Here is a 25,618-nt window from a genome sequence, read left to right as displayed (position 1 = left end):
AATTAGTTAAGACCAGCTGACTCACAGCTGCATGCAGGGACATGGAAAGCTGAATATTTCAATTCATATAGTATCTCACTACGTGTGTGTGTGTGCGCGCGCGCACAGAGAGGCAGAGACGGAGAGACAGAGACAGCCCATCCAGATAATTTTCCCTTGACCTGTTTCACCAAGACCTGGGGCAAAAGAAGCTTTCCCTGGACAAAATGCAAAGCAGACAGAATTTATCATTGATGCCTTCTAATACAGCTTTCCCTCCCCATGGGTTCTTCAAATCTGTAGAAGGTGTGCGTGTATAAGTACCTTGCTTTCTCCCATTCTTTTCTTTCCAATGTAGAAATACCAATGACAGACGTTGTATTATACATCAGATACTTTTCTAAGCATTTTGTATTAACTAACTTAGTCTTCCTAAAAACCCTTGGAGGTAGGCTTTATTATTACCCCCTTTCCCTCTTACAGATGAGGAGACTGAGTCACAGAGCGATTAAATAACTCTACTAAGGTCTCATACTGGGAGTCAAAGATGCATTCAGTTAAAACGCCATATACTGCCTAATCAATAAAATGATGCATTTTTTTCTGATAGTGCAAGTAATGCCTGTTAAGTGTTTGAAAAAAAAATCAGAGGGGCTGGGGGTATAGCTCAGTGGTAGAGTACTTGCTTAGCATGTGAGAGGCCCTGGGTTTGATTCCCAGTAGTGCAAAAACAAAAACAAAAACAAACCAAAATCAGATAATAAAGTAAGAGGTATTGTCCATAATCCTATCACCTACTCAAGCAGATATAAACATACAGTAGTTGGTATTTCAAAAACGTAACTGTATTTTACATCATAGGTGGTTTACTTTTTGTCTTTTAATTCAAAATTTTAAATAGCTTCATTGAGGTATAGTAAAAATTTCTTTTAAACCCATTTGTACTCACTCCCATTTCCTCCCCCCAGTCCTGGTAACTGCTAATCTGTTTTATCTCTGTGTTGATTTGCCAGTTCTGGACATTTCATATAAATGGGTGCTCTTTTGAACCTGGCCTCTTTTATTTAGCACAATATTGTCACATTTCATCCATGCTGCATCATGTATCACTATACTCCTTTTGATGGCTGAATACTATTCCATTATATAGATAGGCCACATTTTGTTTGTTTATTCATTCATTGATGGACATTGGATTGTTTCAAATGAGTAATACTGCTACGAATTTTCTTTTCTTTCTTTCTTTTTTTTTTTTTCAGTGCTAGGGATTGAACCCAGGGCCTTGTGCTTTTGAGTCAGGCACTCTACCAACTGAGCTATATCCCCAGCCCTGAATTTTCATTTTTCTGGTGTAAAAACAGAGGAGTGGAAATGTTTGGTCATATGGTATGTATTTCAAAATGGCTGTATAATTTTACAATTCCATCAATAATCCATGAAAATTCAAGTTTTTCTACATTCTACTCACCATTTACTATTGTCTTTTTGAATATTGATATCCCAATGGTTTAGATTTGCATTTGTCTAATAACTAATGATATTGAACATATTTCCAATTGTTTATTGGCCATTCGAGAATTTTCTTTGGCGAAATGGGCACTTATATTCTTTTGTTTGTTTTTGTGTGTGGTGTTGGGATTCAACCCAGGGTCTTGTTCATGCTAAGCAGACACTCTATCACTGAGCTCTATCCAGTCCCTGTTTTTAAATTATTGAATTAAAATAGTTTTTTATACATTCTGGGTACAGTTATCATATATGACTTCTAAATATTTTCTCATAGACTGTGGCTTTTCATTTTTTAAATTGTCACTGTTCGAAGCACATTTTAAATTTTGATGAAGTTCAATTTTATTTGTATTGCTTGTGCTTTTGGTCTCATATCTAAGAAATTTTATCTAAGACATATTTTAAAACTGTCTCCTCACCCCACTCATCAGTATGTTTTGGGCGTATTTCCAAGTCATTAAGTACAGATCTGCATCATCATCTTTGCAGTGTGTGTGTGGGGGGGGGGCTTTGGTTTCTGGAAAGAGTTTTGAAAAGGAAGAAAGGAGACAATAGGGCTAGACTGTTAAAAAATGTCCAGTATGGTTGGACTTGGTGGTGCTCACCTGTAATCTCAGAGGCTGAGGCAGGAGGATCTTGAGTTCAAAGTCAGCCTCAGCAACAGCAAGGTGCTAAGCAACTCAGTGAGACCCTGTGGCTAAATAAAAATACAAAATAGGGCTAGGGTTGTTGTTCAGTGGTCAAGTACCTCTAAGTTCAATCCCTGGTTCCAAACCAACCAACCAACCAACAAAACAAAATAAAACAACAAAAAAACCATGTCCAGTGTGACTCTATTTGTTCCTGGGGTCTTCCTACTTCCTTTTAGGATCATCTCCTGCCTGGTGCCTCCTCTGTAGCTCTTGAATATAAACTTCACTTGGCTATGAATTTCATTACCACATTTTGTTTGAATACTTGGGTTACACCTGTTCTTAGTACCAAATTTTCTATAGGTTTAAATCCCTCCATCACAGGTGGAATGTTTATAAGGAATATATTTCCCCCCATGATTTGGAATGTGACAGCTACTGCTTCCTGAATCTACCTTATGGTCTAAAGCTAGACTGGGCCTTGGGAATGATTCAGCTTCAATTTGGGTACTGAAGTGTAGATATATAAAAAAAGAAAGTAGTGGATAATGGTAATTGGCTTATGTGTTTCAATAGAAGACTTTAAGGGCTAAGGTCCTCTCTGAATAATCATCTAAGAGGTTCCAAAATGGGTTTCTGATTGTATCTTGGTCCCTGTCAGGAGTAAAGCTTCATTGACTTCATAGCCAGGGTGTGTGGCATTGTGTAAAGCTGGAAGCTTCTTCAGGAAATAATTTTCAGACAGCTAATACTAATGGAGAAAATCCACTCTGAGGATTGTGTAAGGAATTAGAATGGGGGAAAGGCTGGTACAAGGACTTCAGACCTCAGTGGTGAACATGCCAAACTGTTGACAGAAATGGCCACTGGACAACCCTTTCAGTGAGAAGCCAAGTGGGGTGCCTATGCTCCTTTTGAGAACTACCCCCTTGAGGCTGTGGTGTAGAATGTGCAAGGCAAAATACTAACTGGTGAAAAGCAAGGAACGTGGGGGAGGGGTGTAAGCCCCAAGCACAATTGCCATTACAAGGTTAGAGAAGTGACAATGAACAAAGAAGCATGTACAGGGTCAACAATGAGCTCATCTAAGCTGGTAGGAATAAGATTCAAAGTGCTTTAAGACTAGGCCAAGGTCTTCAACTTGTTTTTCACGTGGAAAACAATACCTAGTCACTGGAGGGGCCCTGGGGCTGTGTACATAGAATATACTGAAGAATAGGAAACAGGGCAGATTCAGACTTTAGGTGAAGGGCTGGGTTTTAGGGAGACAAGTGGATATGTGGGAAGAATTGATCAGCAGGCCTAGGGATGGATTTGCTGTGCGCCTGCAGAGGAGGACAAACGTGGCAGGGGATGGGGGGTGGGGAGTTCTGGGTGGGAACCGGGAAAGGCGGTAAGATCAGAAGTCTTTTAAAATGTACACATACGCACAGATCTCAAATGTAGAATGAGTTCTGATAAAGGTCTACATCTGTGTAACCCTCCCACCCCCCCATTCAGAGTCTAAATGAAGCTGCCTCAAAGGCAAGAAGTGAGAAGAAACTAGGGCTGGAACTATACAGACAGGAAAAGTTATCTCGGACCATGAGGTAGAAATCTTGTGAGCAGAGGAACACAGGTGCAGGAGAGGATAAATGGGGGCTAGAAAGCTCCAACCTTTGAAATTTTAGGGTCTTATCTACCGACATAAATGCAGAGATCTCTTGTCTCAGACTTTCAACCTCACACTCAAGGGAGAAATAAACCACTTTCTGAGTGGCCTCTGCAAAAGTCTTCCCTATTCATCCTGGAGAATGCGCCTATTGGGGTGGGGATGGAGAAGGGGGAGGGGGAGGGGGAGGGAAGAGGGAGGGGAGGGGGGGCGGGAAGGGAGCCAGACAACCCCACAGGTGGCTGCACCTCCTCCAAGTAGCATACAGGACTCCGCTCTGGACCTGGGAGGCTAGCTTCCTTGGTAAGGCGAGCTCTGGCAGCTTGGTCCCGGCACCCCGGAGAGCTATGAGGTCATGCTCTGCACCTCTGTGCGCTTGCAGCATCCCTGCAGCAGCGCCCCGTAAGCGTGCAGCTGGTGTGCAAGCTTGCACTCAGCGGGAGCTCAGTGGTTGGAGTTGGGGTACAATGGGCGTGGCCGAGCTTCCTCGCGCCCTATCCCGCCTCTGCAATCCCGGGAACATTCTGAAAAGTATCCACAAGTTCCACGCCGAGCGCCAAAATAAAAAAAAAAAAAAGGCACAACCCCCCACCACTCCCGGCGCTGCGTGTCCCGACCTCGCCACTCGGGCTGCACCTCCGGCTGCTGCATACACGCCTCCTGCACCTCCTCCTCTAGAGCCTAGCCGTCGGTTGGGTGCTGCCCTTGCAGCCGTCTCCGGGCGTGAGAGGCGGTCGGAGTACTTTCGCCGCTCCTTGGGGCAACATGCCCAATGACGACGCATTCAACAAGCCCTCGGCACCTTCCGAGACCCCGCATGCCCCCGGGGCACCGCCGCAGGGCAAGTCCGGGGGCTTCGGCAAAGCGGCTGGGGCGCTGCTGGGCGCTGGTGGAGGCTCGGGCGCCGGGGGCAGCGGTAGTGGCGGCTCAGGCTCTGGCTCCGGGGCGTCGGGCCTGGGCGCCTCCAGCAAGAAGTCCCCGCGGCTGCCCAAGTGCGCTCGGTGCAGGAACCACGGCTACGCCTCGCCGTTGAAGGGCCACAAACGCTTCTGCATGTGGCGGGATTGCCAGTGCAAAAAGTGCAACCTGATCGCCGAGAGACAGCGCGTGATGGCCGCGCAGGTGAGAGCGGGCGCGGGGAAATGGGGTTCAGCTCTGAGCTTCGGGGATAAAGTCCTTCGACGTGGCCGGCGTTATGCCGGGCCCGGGTTCAGGAAGGACCCGACTAGTAGCGCCGACGTTCGCGGCGCGCCGCGGACCCGGGTCTCCCAGCCACGGTCGAAGCCACTCTGGGGAGGCGGGAACGAGTCCCGGTTCCCGCCTGAGCGTTCTCCCGATTCTCCAGCAGAGTTGCGGGGCTCGCTGCAGCGGGGGGCCCCGCAATCTCCATCCTTGCCCTCCCAGCAGATTTGAGTTCGTTCCGCCGGGGATTCTCCACGATCTCCGGGCCGCCCTTCAGCACAGTTGCGGGGTTCGCTCCGCAATGGGGCGCGTCCCAGGGTCTCCAGCCCCGCTCTCAGACCCGACGACCGCGGGGTTCGCTTGGCCCTGCAGCCCCCGCGAGCTCCAAACCCATCCACCGAGCGCAGTTGCGGGGTTCGCTGCCCTTGGGGGTCCCCGACTACTCCTGGCTGAGCTGTGCTTAAATCAAGTAGGGTCCTTGGGGCGCCGCGCGGGACGCTTTGTAAGGGCCAAGGGAGGCCCCTGGGTCGCCGCGGAACGCGACGCCGCGTTTGTTTTTCTGGAAAAGTCCCCGCGATGGACGCCGCGCGGCGTGGTCTCCTGCTCTCGGCGCACTTGGCGTCTTGGCCCCCAGCGGATCCGGGCCGATGGCCTCAGCCATTTTGAGCACTGGAAATACTAGTATTTTAAAATTCGTCTCTTGGACCCAATTATTTAAATGTTTTGACTATATTTAAGAATTTTTAAAAACTGCCAGGGTTTGAAGCCGGTCGCTAATTTTTTTTTTTTTTAAGCTTTTACAGTAGGTTAGTAATTTAGCATCTTAACGGAAAGTTCACTCTTTGGCTTCCTAAAAGGTTTTTAAACGGTAACATACATTCTTTACAGCTAAAAGTTGTTTCATCTGTTAAAGATAGATTATTTTAAATGAAATGATGCTAAGGAAGTATTTGCCAGTGATGTGCTACTTCTGACTAGAAATGTGTAAAATATCCTTTTTTAAAAATGACTTAGATAAGAAAGCTGATCAGAACTGCACAAAATCTTAAAGTTCGCATGCTTTCTACGTGCATCAGTTTTAAGCACTTAGAAATTAAAACACTTAAAATTAGATATCTTTTTGTCTTCAGATATTGTAAGGGCAGTCAATGAAAATATAGGTAGTTTTTTCATAGACTTTAACTTAATCTGTAGTGAATTGTTCCCCTGGTTGTAACAAGATGCATCACAATGAGATTTAAAAACGTCGGGACCTTTAAATATACTTGTAGGAAGAAAAATATTCGGGACATTTGGCCATTGGCTTAAATATTTAACGTGGAGCAATACTCGGATGGAATTTTCCTCAAAATGTAATAAAAATATCCTAATAGGGGAATTAATTTTGAATATCCTTTTTTTACGGGGACTAATTTTGAGGAGACTGCTGAGTTAGCAACATAAACGACTCATGATTACTTTTAGAATATGAAACCAGGATTTTTTTTGTACCAGAGGATTTTTACTGTGCTAGATGAGCCCTAAAAAAAATCTATATAGCAATTACTTTTTAGTTCTAAAATAGTTTGAATTTGGTAATAGATGAGTAAAACAATGACATTTGTAATCCATTGCCAGCCCCTTCCCTGTCTAAATAACATTTCCTAACAAACCTTGCAGAAGATCTTTGTGTAGTTGTCCTTAGTTTGTGAACTAGATAAGCTGTGTGTTTTGGGTGTGCAAGAGGTTTGTGTAAAGGAGAGTGCAAGTATGTATTAATATTTTGGAGGTTTGTAGGGTTTTAAAAAACTTATTTTTGGTCAGAGTCAATTGATATGCTGTTTCCAAGCCCTTGGTTAATAACAAAAAATAATCTAAGCTATAAGCTTAAATAGTCTTAAATAGTTATTTAAGGTTTATTTTTCTAATGTGAAGACTCCTTTGGTTATGAGTGAAATTTACCTCCACATTAATCAACTAACTTTGGACTATAGTTTCCCTAAGTCAACACATAGATTGTATTGGGTTTCTGATTTACCTTTTTTTTCAAATCTTCAAAATGGTCTTTTTTCTACATCTTTAGTATAAAAAAATCCACAAGTTAAGTGCACCACGCTGTAGATGATTTGCCATTTTGATTTTACCTCTCCTCTTGTCTTTGAGCCATTGAGGTGCAGGGTACTTCACTTTCTCATTTCATGACCACCCATAGTCAAGTTCAATAAAAAGTCTCTTTTTGTTACAGGTAGTAAACAAAAACACAACTTGTTTTAAGCCTCCCCCCCCCAACTTTTAACAATGTTATTTAAAGACTATAAACAGAAGAAGCACCAGGAAGAGTTGCCTAAGTTCTTACCTGTCCTAGTTCTGCTCTTTCCCTCCTGCCTAAGTCCAAACCCACCCCACCCCGAACCTGTCCTCTCCCTTGCTCCTCACCCCCTACCTCTTCTACCAGGGATTTCCAATATCAGATTCCAGCCCCCTTACTGAACATCACTTCTCCACATGCTCTTTCACTTCTGGGAAACAGAATTCTGTGGGGTTTCACTTCCTAACCACTCTGTTCCATACTGTTCTTCCCCTTTCTCCTTCCCTGTGTGAGTACTACTCATTCCATACTTCAGGACTCTGCTGCATTTCAACGGCAGGCTGATTCTTAAATTTTTGCTGTAGATTGGTCTGTACATCTCTTGTATTTGTCACACTTTGTCTTGTAGTTGCATGCTTACTTACCTCCTGTATCACTTTTAAATGTGGGGGAACTTGGGATCTAATCTAAGTTTGTTGATTGATGTTCCCAGATCCCATCCATCAGTGTGTTTTCCCCTCCTTGGATGAGTTTTTCCTGATCCTTTACAGCCCACCTTATTTCTTGATAGTTTGTGCCCTCATGTGTTTTTGAGGCACCTGTTTTGGGCCAGAAACCATGACTTTACGCCATTTTTCAGGCTTGGCTGCACATTATAGTTACCTGGGCAGTCAGGTAAGAGAAGAGAGAAATCTCTTGTGTTCAGACCCTATCCTTGGAACTGGTGAATCATGTTGTGGCTTTGGCAAAGATGCACAGGTGATTGTAGAGTGCTGGAGAATGATTCACTGTCCTGTGCTTTCAGGTGGCTCTGAGAAGGCAGCAGGCGCAGGAGGAGGAACTGGGCATCAGCCACCCCATCCCGCTGCCCAGTGCAGCTGAGCTGCTTGTCAAGAGAGAGAACAATGGTGGCAACCAGTGCCTCATGAATGAGAGCAGCAGCTCTTCACAGCCGCCAGCAGCCAGTACACCCACAACGGCGGCCTCAGGTAACCTGGGGGGCCTGGGGCTCACATTGGGGTCTGTCATGAGGAAGAAGGGCCATGGCCACAAAAACAGCCTCAGGACCCTCCTGGGTCACACATAACATTTAGAGCTTAGAGGAGTTTCTTAAGGAATTCTCCCTCTGAGGGTCTGCTTTTGTCTGTCTCACAAGGAGGAGGTCGTAGGTTCTAGAAATGAAGGTTCAACAGCTTTACTTTCCTGTTGATTAGTTAATAGTCAGAATCATATAATGTTAGGGAGGAGTGAGAGTGTTCACATTTCATCTTGGTCCACCCCTCTGTTTTGAGGTCATGTTGGGTGGGGGGGCTAAAGATCCTTGTTTCCTAGAACTGGAAGTTCATTTCTCCAGCAAGGACAGCATCCCTTTGGCAAAAGTGTCTGAAAAGATCAAATCCTAGGTGTCAGACATGGGTGAGCCTGGGAAGGAATATGGAAAGTGTGCCATGCAGGGTTGTAGTCTCTCCCATGTGCTAAGCACTGTGCCAGGGGCTGCATATGTGCCAATTTGTCACCCTTCCTCCCAGAGTTTTTCTCTTAAGTAGGAGGTGGTAATCCTTTTTAACATGAAAACAGAGGTGTAGGAAGTTAAATTCTAGCCAAGATGACTGAACTAGAAAGCATGTGAATTAGTCCATCCATCTCCCAAGCTCAGTGTGCTTGCTACACTGGTTCCCCACATTGCCTCAGAGAGAGAAGAGAGAGAGACAGAAAGAGGGGAGAGAGACAGGAGAGACAGGAGAGAGAGAAAGAGAGAGAGAGAGAGAAAGAGAGAGAGAGAGAGAGATGAACCACAGTGGTCTGGAGCTCACTGTTCACTGTGGAAGCCCCTGGCCATAGCTAGTTATTTAAGTTTAAATGAATCATTGAAATAACAAGAAAACATTTGGTTTCTACTGTGATCCACACTTTGAGAACTCACTAGCCACATATAGCTAAGGGCTGCCATACTGAATGATGCATTTGTTTCTCAAAGTTTGATTTGATGGTGCTGGTCTAGAATACAGAAGCTTTAAGAAATCCATCAAAGATCTGTGGAATTCTGGGGTCTGGCAATTAAATACAGTAATCCCCCCTTATCTGTGCGGCATAGGTTTCAAGACCCAAATGAATTACTGAAACCTAGGATAGTACTGAACCCTACATACATATGTATATTTATGTATATATAAACATGTATATTTGTAATATATATTTTACTTTTTCCTATATCATACCCATGAAAAAGTGTAGTTTATAAATTAGGGACTATAAGATTACTAGTATCTAGTAATAAAATAGGATGATTATAAGTATACTGTAATGAAAGTTATTTAAAACTTGTGAATTGTTTATTCAATTTTCCACTGAATATTTCTGGATCATGGTTGACCTCAGGTAACTGAAACAGCAGAAAGTGAAACTGAGTAAGTGGGACTAATGTATACATGCTGAGACGAAGAGTGTCTTCAGGATCTACCATGGCTCCATGAAATATGGCTTTGCCATGTGGTACCATCTTCACTAAGCTTTTATGAGTTTCTCAGTTTTCCGTGCTTAACCACTAGGCTAGGGTTGCTCAACTGCATGTCTATAATTAGCCATGCAGCTTTGGGACAAATCACTTAAGCTCTCTGGGTGTTTTATTTCAGCTTCTCAAAAATGAGGGAGAGGGCTGGGGATATAGCTCAGTTGGTAGAGGGCTTGCCTTGCAAGTACAAGGCCCTGGGTTCAATCCCCAGGACTGCGGGGGTGGGGGGGATTCTTAAAGATTGCATGAGTCGGGGCTGGAGTTGTGGCTCTGTGGGAGAGTGCTTGCCTAGCATGTGTGAGGCCCTGGGTTCGATTCTCAGCACCACATAAAAATGAATAAATAAAGGTATTGTGTCCATCTACAACTTAAAAAAAAAAAAAGATTGCATGAGTCTTGGCCATTGTAGGGAAGAAGATAAGCACACATCAAGGAAAGCAGGTAGGTGTGTCCATCTTTGTGTTACTGGAGCTATAGATTCTGTAATTAACAGAGGACAAGGTACAGATGCTCCTTGACTTATGTCCTGATAAACCCAAGGTAAATTGAACAATTCCTAAATAAAAATGCATTAATACACCTGACCTACTGAACATCACAGCTTAGTAACAGTGCAGTGTGCAGTACCAGTTGTTTACCCTTGTGATCATGTGGCTGATTGGGAGATGCTGTTGCTGTACAGAATTAGAGGATTCACACATTGCCAACTTGGGAAAAGATCAAAATTCAAAATGTAGTCTCTACTGATTTTTTTTTCAGTACTGGAGATTGAATCCAGGGCCTCACGTATGCCAGGCAATCTCTCTACCACTGAGCTATGTCCCCAGCCCTTATGGTTTTTTCTGAAAGTGTATCACTTTTACGTGGGCTTTGAACCATTGCAATGTCAAAAAATTGTAAGTTGAGCCAGTATTCTTTTTTTCTTTTTGAATTGGTTACTCATAGCATGTACTTAGAATAGTTCCCAAACTTTGCTTTCCATAGGGCAAAACAGGTTCTGGCAGGGTATTTTGGAGTAGCAATAGGAGGAAAAGTTACAGAGAGGAACCATAGGGTAGCAGGATTTAGGGTTTAGGGTCAGGGAGGATGTACCCAGATCCCTTACTTATCTCTGCAGTGACATGCCTTTAGTCATCCTGAAACCTGAACCAGTACTCCAAGGCAAGGGGAATGTAGGAGCCAGTATGTGTCCTGCCTATTTGCTTGGGCATAGGTGGGAAGGGTTGGCTCTGGAAGACTGTGCCTTCCAAAGGGAATTGGGCTCCCCACTAGACAGATTTCTTTCTGGGGCAGGAGCAAAGATGGTCTTCCTTCACAGGATTTCTGTCAAACCTCTGGAGTTGGAATTAATAACTTACTGACTGAGGATGTGAGTGAGAGGGAGATGGAGATGCCAGTAGTATACAAAATACAGAAAGAAAGAGGGAAGAGGAGGGTGAGAGAGTAAGAGAGTGAAAATGAGAGCGGCAGACAGAGAGACAGACTGGAGTCCTACAGCTTTCAGGTGGCTGATGGAGGCCAGTTTCTTAGATAACTCAGTACTAACAAGTATATAGCTTACTGTAAATTTTTCAGAGATTGCATTTATTTAAAATAACATTTAATTTATGCAAGGGAAAGGGCAAACATTTGTAGTAGAGTACAGAACCCGTTCAAGGAGAGAACATTGTTCTTCCAGCCCCAGTCTTCAGTTCTCACCTCCGTGACACCAGGATTACTTGCTGAGCTTCCAGGCTTTTGTGTCTAGTTTTTCTTTCCATATATGTGTGTGTTTATGTATGTATATATACATAAATAAGTATATGCACACACATAATTGTACATACATATATATATATATAATATTACTTATTTAATATAATGGGAGTGTGTTGTCCACCTGTTGTCATTAGCTTTTTAGCATTTAATGCAGCTTGGAATTTTTTAATGACCTGGAATTCTATTATGTAGATGTGGAAGGCCAGGGTTTGAAATGATACAGTTGAAAGTTGTAGGAGTTGTCATAGAATAGTAAGACTTACTGACCTGGCTTACCTGGGTACAGTTGCTAACCTTCCTACCCCTGCTCCCTAGGGTCTGTTAGGCCAGTTGCTTGGTGAAATTAAGTAGAATTTTATGTCCTTGAAGTTACTTAGTTATCTCCTGTTGGCTCCTTAAAGTGCCAAAAGTGAGAGTAAAAAATGCTCAAGAATTACTGCAGAGATTATTGGCTGAATTCTAAGGACACTTCAAAGGAAATTGGATTTACCAAGTTGTGTTTCATTTATTGGAGAACTAAACCTTGTAAATAGTATAATACACATTAGAAGACAGTCTCTATAGTCCTTGGTCAAAGATCAGCTAAGAATCACCAAAGGATTGATTGAATATCCTCAAGGATGGGTGCAAGAAACTTCTGTTGTTGTTTTCTTCTATGATTGTGGGTATTACTGTGGGGAAAAAAAAATAACCTTTTGAAGAAATTGTTGCTAATCAGATGTTGGAAGGTATGTTATTGATTAGAAAAGTTTCTTCGTAGTCATTTTTGGGGCACATAGAAAAAAAGGTGAACATTATTGGCTATAAAGGATCATGAATTAATAGCAATGTCAGCATTTTCTCTGTGTCTTTATCTTTTTAAATATTAGCATAAATTATACTTTCTTATTTCAAGTTATCAACCTTTTAAAAAAAATTGGGCCTTCTTCCTTCGTAAATGTGGACTCCTCTGTTTTATTTTACATTTTACTTTTCCTTCAGCCTCCTGCGCACACATAGAATACTGTTCTACCCAGCATGTTCCCTGAAGCCTGCATAGTTTTTCATCTCCTTTTCTGTACAGAAACTGTCAAATGAAGGGCTGTATTGTAGAGAACTTGGTCCTGCATGCATGTCCTTTGTGAGGACCTGAATGTTATCTCTTGGACCCTCCCTTCTGGAGCACCCTGGACTTGCATCCACACGCACATCCACCCTCCCCCAGATCAACCCACCTCCTACCGTCTGGGGTTTTCCTTGGCAGCTCCAGCCTTTCCTGGGGCCCATGGCTCCATTTCACTCCCCTTCCCCTGTTGGAATGGTAGCCCAGGTCTGTGCCTAATGGTAGCCCAGGTCTGTGGAGGGGCCCCTCCTTCACCTTTCTTCTTTAGGAATTCATTTCAAGAGAGTGCATACCAGGGCTGGGGTTGTAGCTCAGTGGTAGGACACTTACCTAGCATGTGTGAGGCAATGGGTTCGATTCTCAGCACCACATGTAAATAAATAAAAGAAAGATCCTTTGACAACTAAAAGAAAAAAAAAAAAAAAGAGCGCAGGCCAGAAGCGGAGCACATTTCTTTGTGGGTCTTGAGGGCTTAAATATTTTACAAACATGAAGTTTTTCCTAGTCATTTTTGGGGCACACAGAAAGAAAATGAACATTTTTGGCTATAAAGGACCATGAATTAATAACAGTCTCAGCATTTTCTCTGTGGCTTCATCTTTTAAAATATTAGCATAAAGTGTACTTTCTTATTTCAAAACTCCAGTTTGAAAATGGAGTAATGTCCCTGGGTTTTTTTTGTTTATGTGTTTCGGGTACTGAGGATTGAACCCAGGGGAACTTTTCCACTGAACCACATCCCCAGTCTGTTTTATTTTTTATTTTGAGATAGAGTCTTGCTTAAGTTACTGAGGCTGGCCTCAAATTTGTGATTTTCCTGCCTCAGCCTCCTGAGTTGCTGGAATTACAGGCATGTGCCACCATACCCAGCTGTGTGCAGTTTTTTTTACCAGTAAGAGATAGGACTGATGAATTAACAACCGAAGACACCGAATTTAAATTTGTAGAATAGACTATTTTTTAGAGCAGTTTTAGGTTTACAGTACAACTGAAGGGAACGTACAGAGATTTCCCATGTATCCCCTGCCCCAACCTGTGTAGCCTCCCACATTACCAGTTAAATCCCCCATCAAAGTGGTGCCTGTGTTACAAATGAACCTGCATTGTCACATTATCCCCTGAAGTTTGTGTGTGCAATGGGGTTCACTCTTGGTGGTGTACATTCTATGGATATGGACCAAAGTATGACATGTGTCCACCTTTATGTTGTCACGGCATAGTTCCACTGCCCTAAACGTACTCTTTGGGGTTATTTAAATTTAATATATAACATTTCAATTTTTATCTTTGCAGTTTTCTGACATTGTAAAAAAGGAAGTGTTTCATTCAAATGAATGATGAAGACGTTTTTATACACAATGAATTAGGAGTTTATTTTTGAAAGATTCTGATCATTTACATAAGATAGGCTCCCTTTGATTGAAGGCAGCTCTTAATTGCAGGTAGAATAGGAAATGATGCTAGATTTTAAAAAGCCTTCAGATAAAAGCATTCCCATGCTTTTAGAGTCCAAGAAATGGCCAACAAATAGTCTAACACAAAAAGTAAACTGAAGCAACAGTTGGAAATTCGAAAGAAAGAAAATGCTAGATGGCAGGATCATTTTGATAGCTTGCTGTTTTAAATAGTGTTTCAGCCCGTTTTATTCATTTCAAGGGTGTTGTGCTTTCACGTGTCAAATACAGCAGTTTAGTTGGCCTGATAGAAACTCTCCGTGGATAGTATTTTAGTTTAGCAATTATAACAACAAAGTGCACAGAAAATAGCCTACCAGACTACCTTTAGCTAGAAAGGAAATTTAGGTAGAACCATAAAAAAACATAGTTTAAAGTCACAAGTTTTATAACAGCATATATAAAACCCATAAAACCACTTGATTGACTTACATCCATATCTCCCTTGATAAAATAAGCTGAAGGACAGCGATTGCCTTTTATTCATCATTTTGTTCATCTGTGTAGAGTGAACTGTCTGGCTTCACAGCTGATGGTCAATAAACCTTTGCTGAATGAATGAATACATGATGGTTAAATATGGAGTTGTTTTAAAACACTTGATAAGTTATCACGAACCCACGTACAGAAGTCAAAGAGTAAAATCTTTGATGTTCAGTGTGCATTTTGTATATTTTTAAAATGTATTTGAATTTTAAAAATAGCAAAAAATTCAAGTTAATTTAGCAGGTTAAGTAAGGTATGTTTCATACACCACATAATTAATTTGTTTAAAAATGTTTGATACAGGGGCTGGGGTTGTGGCTCAGTGTTAGTAGAGTGCTTGCCTGGTGTGTGGGTTTGATCCTCAGCACCACATAAAGTAAATAAACAAAATAAAGGTATTGTGTCCATCTATAACTAAAAAATATTTTTTAAAATGTATGATTCAATTTTTGAGTGTGTGGGTGGTTCTTGGAGTTGAACTCAGGGATGCTCTACCACTGAGCTATATCCACAACCCGGCCCTTTTAATTTTGAGATAGATCTCATGTAGTTTCTCAGGCTGGTCTCAGACTTGGCAATCCTTCTGCTTCAGCCTCCTGAGTTGCTGGGATTATGCCACCATTGTCGGCTATAATTTATTGTGTTTTAGTAAATTCACAGTGTTCAACAATCACCAGAATCTAATTTTTGAATATTTTTGTCTCCTTTTCTAAAAGAAGTTGCCCATTGGTGGCCATTCTCCATCTGCTCCCTACCTGAGCTCTCAGCATCCACTGATAGACTTCCATCTCTACATTGCCTAATTTGGACATTTCATGTTGTTGAGACATTTCTTGTAAATGAAATAAGATGTGTGACCTTTTGTGTCTGGCTTCTTTGACTTAGCCTGATGTTTTCAAGGTTTATCCATGTTGTAGTGTGCATTTATTATTTCATTATTACTCCTTTTTATTAGCAATTAATGTTTCATTGTATGTATATACTACATTTTATTTTTCTGTTCATCAGTTGGTGTACATATGGGTTGCTTATAAATTTTGGCCATAATGAGTAATGAACAAATGTGTACAGTTTTTTTGTATAAATGTGTGTGTATTGGGGTTGGAATTGCTGAGTCTTATGGTAATTGTATGCTTAATATTTTGAGGACTTACTAGACTGTTTTCTAAAGAGGCTGCACTATTTTACATTCCCACCAACAATGTATGAGGGATCCAGAAAATTCACACTTAAGTTTTTTTTTTTAAACTGGGAATTGAACCCAGCGGTGTTAACCACTGAGCCATGTCGTCAGTCCTTTTTGTATATTATTTAGAGACAGGGTCTCAGTGAGTCATGTAGGGCCTCACTGAGTTGCTGAGGCCGGCTTTGAACTCTTGATCCTCCTGTCTCAACCTCCTGAGCTGCTGGGACTACAGGCATGTGCCACTGTGTCCTGCTTACACTTAAACTTTTTTAAATTGAAAAGAATGATGCCTTCATCCTGGTAAGTACCATAGAGAGTTCAAACCGGTGTCAGTCCCTTGGATGAAAGGTTCGGATCATGAAGGAGTCTTCAGGTTTGCATTTTATTATCACTACAACTGTGTTAATGTTCAGTCTCTCTGTAGAAATTTCCATATTTACCTCATTGTCACAGTTTGTAGTGAAAGGGAGAGTGAGTAAGTCAACAATTCATAATGGAACCAGGGATGGGCTTTCCCTGACATAGTTGTATGGTTGGCGGTAGAAATACTGATCTTTAGGAAGGACTGAAACATCTTTTCAGGCCTTGAATGACCTGTATTTCCTCAAAATGAGGGTGCAGGAATTCTGTTGCCCTCAACACTTAGCTAGGATAATTTTTATCTTTGATTTTTCTGAAAATGGAAGGCCATTTTCACCTTTCTGAAGAGTGAAAGAAAAACCTGAGAGTTGGTGAAAATAGCTGTCCTTCATGGTACCCCTGGAAGAGGGTGGTTTACATGAACTCTTAGAACTTACTGCCACCAGCTGGTCAAAGCTTTGGAGATTGTGTGTATGTATGGTCCTGGGGTTGAACGCAGCACCTCATAAATGCTGGTCCTGGCACTACCACTGAGGTACATCCCTGCCCACGTTGGAGAAGCTCTTATGGATGGTGACACGAGGTGCTGTCCTTGTGTGGTGCAGCTTTTCATCTGCTGCCCTGTGAAACTCTGAAATGTCGAAAAGTTCCTGTGTCGTCTGTCCTTGCCAGTTCCCTGTGTGGTGCTGGAGTCCTTGAACTGTATTCCTAGTCCTGCTGGTCTCAGGAACCAGCTCACTTTCCCAGCCTCCTACTACTTTCTGGGTCTTGTGGATGCCTTTCTGTCCCATGTGTTGTTTTATTCACTTGGTCTTTTTAAACTTTTTTTCTAATGTGATAAAATGTACAGCATTCAAAATTTGTCAGTTCATCCCTTCTTAAGTGTGGAATTAAGTGCATTCATGTTGTTGTTCAACCATCTCCAGAACTTCCCAAAGGAAATTTCTGTTGTCATTCAACTATGACTCCCCATTTCCCTCTCAACGACTGAGGCTAGCCTCTTGTCCCAGCTTCACTTTTCTTCAAAGCTTCATGGCCTTGGAAATCATCTGTAGATTCCTGGGTGCTAAGACAATTCCTTCTATTTCTGCCCGCATCCTTTCTTTCCTCTGCTGCCCCTCCTCCTCCTAGTCCCCCAAGGTTTGCTCTATTGCTGATTTCATTTTGTTTAATAGATGGGTCTAATCTATGCCTTTGGGGTAGTGGAAGTCTCTTCCTAGGGCTGAGGTTTGTAGAGAAGGGGCCAGGACAGTGTGAACTAATACCTTTTGCAGGATGAATTCTGGACCTTGTCTGACGACCTGGGCTCATTACCTCGAAGTGCAGTGCTCGCAGCCATGAAGCAAAGAAGAGGAGTTGGGATTCTTGGCCCCCTGTGGCTCTAGGTGTTGCCTCACTGGTACTTGTCAGAGACGTTTGTGTGTGTGTGTGTGTGTGTGTGTGTGTGTGTGTGTAGTTTCACAAACAACTAGGCAAGGGCATATCTGCATTTCTGTCTCAGCCTGAGGTGTCTCTTACTTTTCACTTGATAAAAAAAATTCAATTTTGGTGACGACCTTTTTGACTCTGGTGTGAAAATTCACATAGATATTGATCACTGTTGCTGAACAAATGACATTTCAAACAGAGCTTACTTGAGTCTTTTATGTCTGTGGGCAGACTTCATAATTGCTATTTTGCACTTACTTGATAACACCACTGGACATGCTTTCCAGAAAAAACATGTAATAGATTCTTAAAGTAGACTATAAATAGCTGGCTGGATGTCAAAAGAAAATACTGATTTAGTGTTATAGTAATGGCAGATTTTCTGATGTTTATTGGCAGTAAGAGCTCTTAGATATTGCTTTAGCCATCCAATGTCAGTTCAGTTCAGTGTATACTAACAGATGACTTTCAGTATTGATTTCTGCACTTATAAAACTATTCCCCATTTTTTGTACCACCCCTTAACTCTGGTTTCACAGTTTTGGGGGTTTATCTAAACTATATAGAACATGCATTAATTCAGTGAAGCAGATTGGATTTATTAAACACCAGTAAATCTTTGCAGAACTAAATTAAATTTGTTTCTGTTGGTGAGTGTGCTGTCTGATCAAGAGTCCTTCCATGCTTCCCTTTCTTCCTTCTGTTTTTTTTCAAAATTTGCGAATTTAACAGTTATTGCTAGGGATATAGTTCTGTGGTGAGGTGCTTGCCCAGCATACATGAGGTCCTGGGTTTTATTTATCCCAAGCACTGAAAAACATAAAACAAATATTCATTGTGTGACTGCACTGGGCCAGACCCTAATGTAGGCATGTGATGTAGATCAGTGTATAAAACATCTGCCTCTCATGCATCTTACATTTCCAGGGGGTGGATACAGTTGATAAGCAAGGACATCAATAAGTACATGAGATATTTTTAGGAAGTGGTATTATGGAGAAAAACGAAGTGATATGAAGGATGTGACTTGAGAGGACAGTGATTGATTTAAATAAGGAGTCAGTACTGGAGCTAGACCTGAATGATAATGACCCTTTTGGGTCAATCTGAGAAAAGAGCATTCCAGGCAGAAAGAGCAGCAAAGTGAGACTCTACTGAGAACAGCAGGCAGGTGGTGGGTGTCCGGAGGGCTGCGAGCAGGGGTGACAGCCGTGGGGGATGCATCTCGAAGGGCCGTGTAGGCCAGGGAAGGAGTTGGGATTTTATTAGGAGTGCCAGGGAAAGTCACTGGAGTGTTAAAGCAGTGAATGGTGTGAACTGATTTACTCTCTCAAAAGATCTCTCTGCTGCTGTGTGGGGTGCAGCTCGAAGGCGCCAAGTGGGAGCAGGGATTGATATGAAGGCTGGGCTGTTGCCCGTGCCGAGGGGAGAGCTGCTGGGACGGTGCTGGTGGTAGTAGAGGTGGAAAGAAGGGGTGGGACAGGAGGGTCTGTTTTGGAAATAAGTTTAAGTGCCATTTTGGTAGACGCTGTCATTGCCAGCCCCTCCAGAGAGCTGCAGCCACAGCATGCCAGGGCTAGGCTGTTGTTGGAGCTGTGCGAGTCTGATAGGGGAGGCCCTGTATTCAGTGTGGTCGGAGAATCATGGCCCCCCGCCAAAGAAATGCACACCCAGTTTCTGGGACCTATCAGATGACAACTCACATGCCAGGAGGGACTTTGCAAAGGTGATTAAGGCCAGGATCTTGAGATGGAGAGATGACCCTGGATCTTCCAGGGTCTAATGGCATGATAGATGTGTTAGCTTTTTGTCGCCATGACAAATGACTGAAAAAACAACTTAGAGGAAGAAAGACTTATTTTGGCTCACAGTTGCAGAGGATTTAGTCCATGGTTTTTTTGGCTCCATTGCTTTGGGTCTGAGTTGAGGCAGAACATCATGATGGAGAGTGTGGTGGAGGAAACTGCTCAGCTCATGGCAGTCAGGAAGTGGGGTGTGGTGAGGTGGGTATGGGGAACAAGCCAGGGACAAGAAACACCATTGCAGGGCATGGCCCTAGTGACCTGCTTTCTCTAACCATGCCCCACCGCAGACAGTTTTCAGTATTTCCTGTAGTTCATTCAGCTATCAATGGCTTAATCTACTGATGAGGTTAGAGCCCTCAAAATCCAGTGACTTCCTAAAAGCCCCACTACTGAACATTGCTGCACTGGGGACAAAACCTTCAACACACAAACCTTTGGGGGACATTCTAGACCCAGTCATAATAGTGGAGAACTTTCCCAGGTGCCCCAGAGACACCACAGCAGAAGACAACTAAGAAGAGTATCCAAGCTTGTGGGACTGAACCTGCTGCGTCTGGATTTAAAGATGGAGGAAGGCCTTGCCCTTCCCCAAAGAAGGCAAGAGGCCTTGGAACAGTGCTCAGCTGACAGGCAGTAAGGAAGTGGGGGCTCAGTCTTAAAACTAGAAGGAACTGAATTCTGCCAACACTTGACTGAGCAAAGAAATGGAACTTCCCTGAAGCCTCCAGAAGAGGATGCAGTCCTGCCAACACCTTTAGACTTCAGGTCTGTAGAACTGTAAGATAAGGAATTTGTGTAATTGAAGCCACTAGATTTGCTGCAAAATGTTACACAGTGAGAGATAAGTAATACAGTTAAAGTAGTTCATAACCCACATTTTCTTCGTTGGTGAGTTTTAATATCTTTTCTTCTGTTTATGGGCCCTGTGTATGTGGGTTGACCCTTTGTGATGTGGGTTGCACTTTCCCACCCCTCATTATTTGGTATTTTAGACCATAGAACTGCGAGAGACTGGCTGGGGACAGAGTGCAGAGACAAGAGCGGTCATATGACTGAGTCCTGGTCACTGTTCTCAGGAGGTCAGAAGCCCCCAGCAATTCCAGCTCCCACAAACCCATTAACCAGATCAAGTGAACATGTCTTAAGGATGGCTTGGTTGATGAATTTGTTTTATCCTCCTAACTCCAAACTCCTCAGTTCAATTTTAGCTATGAGCAGATAGGTTTCAAGTTAAGCTAAGGGCCTCAATTGACCAGACCACTTCATAGTCATGATCTTGAACTTTCAGTGTTACCATTTGGTGTGGTCATACCATGGCTGAGGAATGAGATACACAGAGGTCCCTTGGTGACCTCAGGGATTGGTTCTGGCCCCCTCCTCGGATACCAAAGTCCTGGGAGGCTCAAGTGCCTTATTTTAAATGGCATAGTATTAATCTTACAGTCTATGCAACCCTCTGTTGTACTTTAAATCATCTCTAGATTACTTATAATACTTAATGCATGTAAATGCTCTGTAGATAGTTGTTAAAACAGGTTGGGGGTGCAATTTGTGGTAGAGTGCTTACCCAGTATTCATGAGACCCTGGGTTCATTCCTCAGCACTGAAAACAAAACAAAACAAACAAAAATACCCTGATATGACTGTATTGTTTAGAGAATGACACAAAAAGTGTGCATGCTCAGTACAGATGATTATCAAAGGCATCTCATTACATAGTACATGAAGGAGATTGAGATAAGCCATGCTCAAACAAGTGCTGTGGGGAGAGAGGACCTGTGACCTGGTAGGGGTCTATAGAAGGCATACTTACATGTGACCTCATTAATATGGATTCAGCATAGTCCCAGTTTTTCTTTTTGGAACTTTCCAGAATTTATTTTGCTCATAATTTTAATCTACAGTTGCTTGAATCCTCAGATGCAGAACCCGAGACTAGGGAAGGGCTGATTGTACTATCTAGTTCCATGTTCTAGTTAATAGACTAGTAGACTAATTTTATTCTTTGCCAATACTGCTGGTTTGCTTGAAAATCAGAATGCATATTACTCTTCAACTATTTTAAAGTCATTTTACTGTTTGTGTTGATGTGGAATGAATGTTATCATTGCTGCATAACAGTGCCAGATTTCTCTCCAAGAGAATGGCACATGATAGTAGAAGCCTCAAAGATCTCAAAGATTGAAGATAAACCTAGAAAAACAATTCTGGTGTTATTCTTATAACTATAGTGCAGAGGAAGCTCCATCTGATCAAAAGAAGCTAAGACTTAGAGTCCAAAGACCTGGTTCAGTTTCTTACCCCTCTGATTTGGGGCAGGCTGTTTAATTTCTTGTGTGTTCATCTTTTCATTTGTGAAATGGATTAATGTTCTATATGTCTCTCAGAATTGCTGTGGTGCTCATCTTTTTTGTGAGATACTGTGGTGCACAATTTTTTATTAACTATAAGATGGCTCCAAAAAATTACTTGAGACCATAATGAAGTACGCAAGCAAGTTCTAGAACTCAAGTTTCAGATACTAGTATGAGGAGCAGTGGAGTGAGTTTGGGTATATGGTTTACCTTATTGTCATAAACCGGGTTTTGCAAAGACAAAGCTATCCAGACAACAAGAATACTGTGAGATTATGTAACCCATCATGTTTCCCTACAGCCCCAGACAGGAATCTCAGATCCAGCTTCACACTCAAACATAGTAAATGTATTAAGCCTTCACATTAAATACAAGTCAACACCTCCCTGTTTTATAATGTCCCTTTTTTTCTGTTTTGTTGACTTTGCTGATAGATGTCTTGAGTGTTACCCATCTGTTATCCTTTCTAAAGGGAGTGGAGAGTGTAACAGAAGCCACTAGAAACCACCAGAACATTCACATAAGATTAAGGAGCAGGGGACATTCACATAGACCTGCTGGGGACGAGGGAGTAGCATGGCATGTCATACTTGGACATCACCGCCTTTGAGAGGGAACACTGAGAGGCTGAACTGGGTGTTTCACAGTTGTCCCCTGCAAAAGGGACTCATGTACTTGGAGACAGGGAGAGAATTTTTAACCATTTAGTTTCAGAAGTTTTCCTTCTTAAAACACTCCAAACCTGTGTTTATTTGAAAATAAACAGTGTTGATATTTTTCCTTAGGAACAAAACAGAAAACAACAGGGAGTCTCAAGGACGCTATTTAGCTCCTACACTGATTCTGAGTGCAGTGCAGTGGACAGGCAAGGATTAGCAAGTACAGTCGGTGTGTAGCATGTGTAGTTCCTCATTAGCAGGTTGGAGATGGACCTGAGATCGTCCCTGGCATCCCGACCCAGGAGTGGCTAGCTCGCAGAGCCCCAGCATCCACTTGATGAAGATGGTGTTCATATCCCTTATCACTCTCTGCCGCAGTTTTTATCTGAGAGATGGAATTATGAGTTATAGAAGAAAAGGAGTAAGAGGCACATCAAAGAATTTTTTTTGTGTGTGTGGCTTTGAAAAAGGGGCCTTCTTGGTTTGGGGTTGTTAGCTTTGGGTGTGCTGTCTCTATCATGCAGCACCTGGGTTTGTTTTTCTCTAAAAGATGTAGATAAACTAGAGAGAATCCAGAGGAAGGGCAACAAAAATGATGTATGACTTGGAGAGAAGGAGAATAACAGTCTATAAATATTTGAAAGGTAATATAAAAGAGGGAGAGAGATTATTTACAGCAGTGGAGAGGACTTTGACAGGGAACAAAAGCTTGCATCTAGGAGCAGGAGAAAATTGGGTAGGGCTGGGGGAAAAAACCAGCATAATAAGGGTGATTAAGCAAAGAAATGTAATTCTCACATTAGTTTGTGTCGTCAGGAGCCAGAGGGCAGGAATAAGTGATGTTTCTCAAACTGAGGACCCACGCATGAGTGTGAACCATATTTTTCTAGTTTCTCTGTGTGCTTTACTCTTTCTCCCAAGTGTGTAGTTTGTTACTTTCCAGCTCTTCAGTGATATGTTTTCAGAGATGGTAGTAATGATTCTAATAAGACTAGCTCTCTTTGACTGAGTGTCTCCCTTGTGGCAGGTGTTGTCTTTGCTGCTAGTTTATTTATATTTTCATTTGATCTTTATAGAAACTCTGTAAAATAGAAACTAATTTTTCCATTTATAAGGAAATTGAACCTGGATAACTTGCTCAAGATTACATGTGTATTGAGTGGTTGAGTTGGGATTCAGACCCAGGTTGGTGACTCCCAACCCATGCTTGACTCCTATATTAGATTCTATGACCCTGTTTGGTGAGGTCATGTTAGCAGTAATCAGGACCCACTCAGGTAAACAGTTGGTATCCAAGTGCAGAGGTAGGTGAAATAGTTGTTGCTTGGGGTTCCCTTTGGTTTACTTTTCTCACTTCTCTTAGAGATATTTTCTCAGTGTCAGTAAATGATGTGTTAATAGTATTACCTTTTCTCGTTCTATACATCCAGCTATCACTTAGGCTTTTGGTCATCCTTGTGGTAATAGAATGATCTGTACCTTCCTATTTAGGAAAGAAATATTTTGTAAGGCAGGTATTTTTCTGGAGCTTACATGCTAGTTGTTATGGGCATCCCTTAGCAATATTCTATAATTTCCTTGCCTTTCTGACTCTGCTGTTTTATAGTGTCTGGTGTTTAGTGTCCAAACATCAAAACAAAACATGCAGAATTAACTGCTTAGAGTAAAGGTGAAATGCTGGGGTATTGGTGGTGTAGCTTGTGGTAGAGTGTATACTTAACCTGTGCAGAGTCCTAGGTTTAATCCCTAGCACCTCCCCAGTTCCCACAGAATGAAAAGCTTACTGTCTGGGGTTCTTGATGTCATTGTAAGAAGTTACTAGAGTTGGAGTTCAAAGGCCTGGATTTTAATCCAGACTCCAGCTACCACCACATTTCCTTGTGTACCAACAACCTTTCCAAACTACAGCTAAATCCTCTGCCTGGGGAGCCTAATAGTTCATGCTTTCTCAACCTCCAGGGTTGTTGTGGGTAGCCACTGAAGTACGTAAAGTGCTGCTAATTATTAATTGCAGAGTGCGACATAAGTGAAAGGCACTAAGATGGAAAGTTAGCGTCATTTGTATCAACACATCTCGGTAAAAATCTGATGCAGTCAGCAAAGGTGGAGCTTTTGAAGAAGTTGTCATTACTCAGAAGGGCAGTGTCAGGTTTGTTGTTGTTTCGTTTGTTTGAGGCAGGGTCTTACCCAGGCTGGCCTCACACTCGTGGACTCAATAATCCTCTTGCCTTAGCCTCCCCTGTGGCCGAGGACATTGACTTGTGCTTCTATTACCTGGCTCTGGTGTCAGATGTTTGTTAAGGACAGAAGTATCAGTAAATTATCACAACCTTTGCCTCTGCTTCCCCTTTAACTGTGGTGGTGTGAAGCGAAGACCATGCCAAATCCTAGCCAGGGCTAGGAAATCCAAAACTGACTCTAGACATGGGCATTTTTCACTTACTATTTTCTATGTGCCAATCCCATTCTTCCCTTTGGAGTTGTGTACCCTTTTTAAAATAAAGAGCTTTTTGTTTTCTGTCCCTGTGCAGTTGCTCCCAGTAGTGGCCTGTAGTGAATTCCTTGCTAAAATCATTCCTAGATTACTTTTGCTGTAAACTGTAATGATTTGCCTCTGGCCGTATTTCTCCCAAGGTCTCCTATCTCGGTTACTTGTAAGGCTACTCCTCCCCTCTCTTGTTCTCTTTGATCTTTTATAATTGGCTTAAAACCCTCCATATTTAATCTGCAGTGACTTTGTTTCTCCTCCCTAGTTTTTCTTTCTCAGTCTCCGAGAATTTAATAATCTTTTTCTTACTATTTTCTAATTTTTTAGGGTGTCATATTTTCTGTGGACTGCTAATAGCCTTTTCTCTTTGTCTGTCCATTTGCTTTATTTCAGCTGCTAATGCAGCTCTGCATTGTGTCTGTATTTTGGCCTGTAGTAAAGTCCTACACCTTCTGTGGAGCTGGTGGACTTGTAGTTACAGACTTTGCAAATGCTACCTCCCTTGATGCTTGGTAATGTGATAGAATGAGTGATATAAAAAAAAAAAAGAGCTGGATAACAGTTGAGCACCCAGTTGGCATTGAACAGATGAATTGGAATGCGTGAATGAGTATGTTGAGCTTGAGAGCTTTTTCTCACCAGTTGTCCTTTCTAGATCCAGATGCTTTGACTTCCCAACAGGTAAGAAAGAACAGCTCCGTCGTCTCCTCTGCAGTTGACTTTTTCCTGAATCCCTTCTGAACTGCATGCATTATTATGGGTGTTTCTCTTCCCACTAAGCCCAG

At 42.4% G+C, this 25,618-nt stretch overlaps 1 protein-coding gene across 1 annotated transcript in view; it reads left to right on the top strand.

The window, feature by feature from the left end:
- Nucleotides 1–4,536: 4,536 nt before the first annotated feature.
- Dmrt1 (doublesex and mab-3 related transcription factor 1) overlaps nucleotides 4,537–25,618 on the top strand; it is a 105,346-nt gene continuing 84,264 nt past the window's right edge. Inside the window, exons 1-2 of the mRNA XM_047525786.1 lie at nucleotides 4,537–4,893; nucleotides 8,046–8,229. Coding sequence (XP_047381742.1) covers nucleotides 4,537–4,893; nucleotides 8,046–8,229 — 541 coding nt within the window. The remainder of the gene's footprint in view (nucleotides 4,894–8,045; nucleotides 8,230–25,618) is intronic.

The sequence above is a fragment of the Sciurus carolinensis genome, chromosome 14 (genome assembly GCF_902686445.1).
Source record: "Sciurus carolinensis chromosome 14, mSciCar1.2, whole genome shotgun sequence".
In the NCBI taxonomy this organism is placed as follows: Eukaryota; Metazoa; Chordata; class Mammalia; order Rodentia; family Sciuridae; genus Sciurus; species Sciurus carolinensis.
This window is presented reverse-complemented; position numbering and strand designations above follow the sequence as displayed.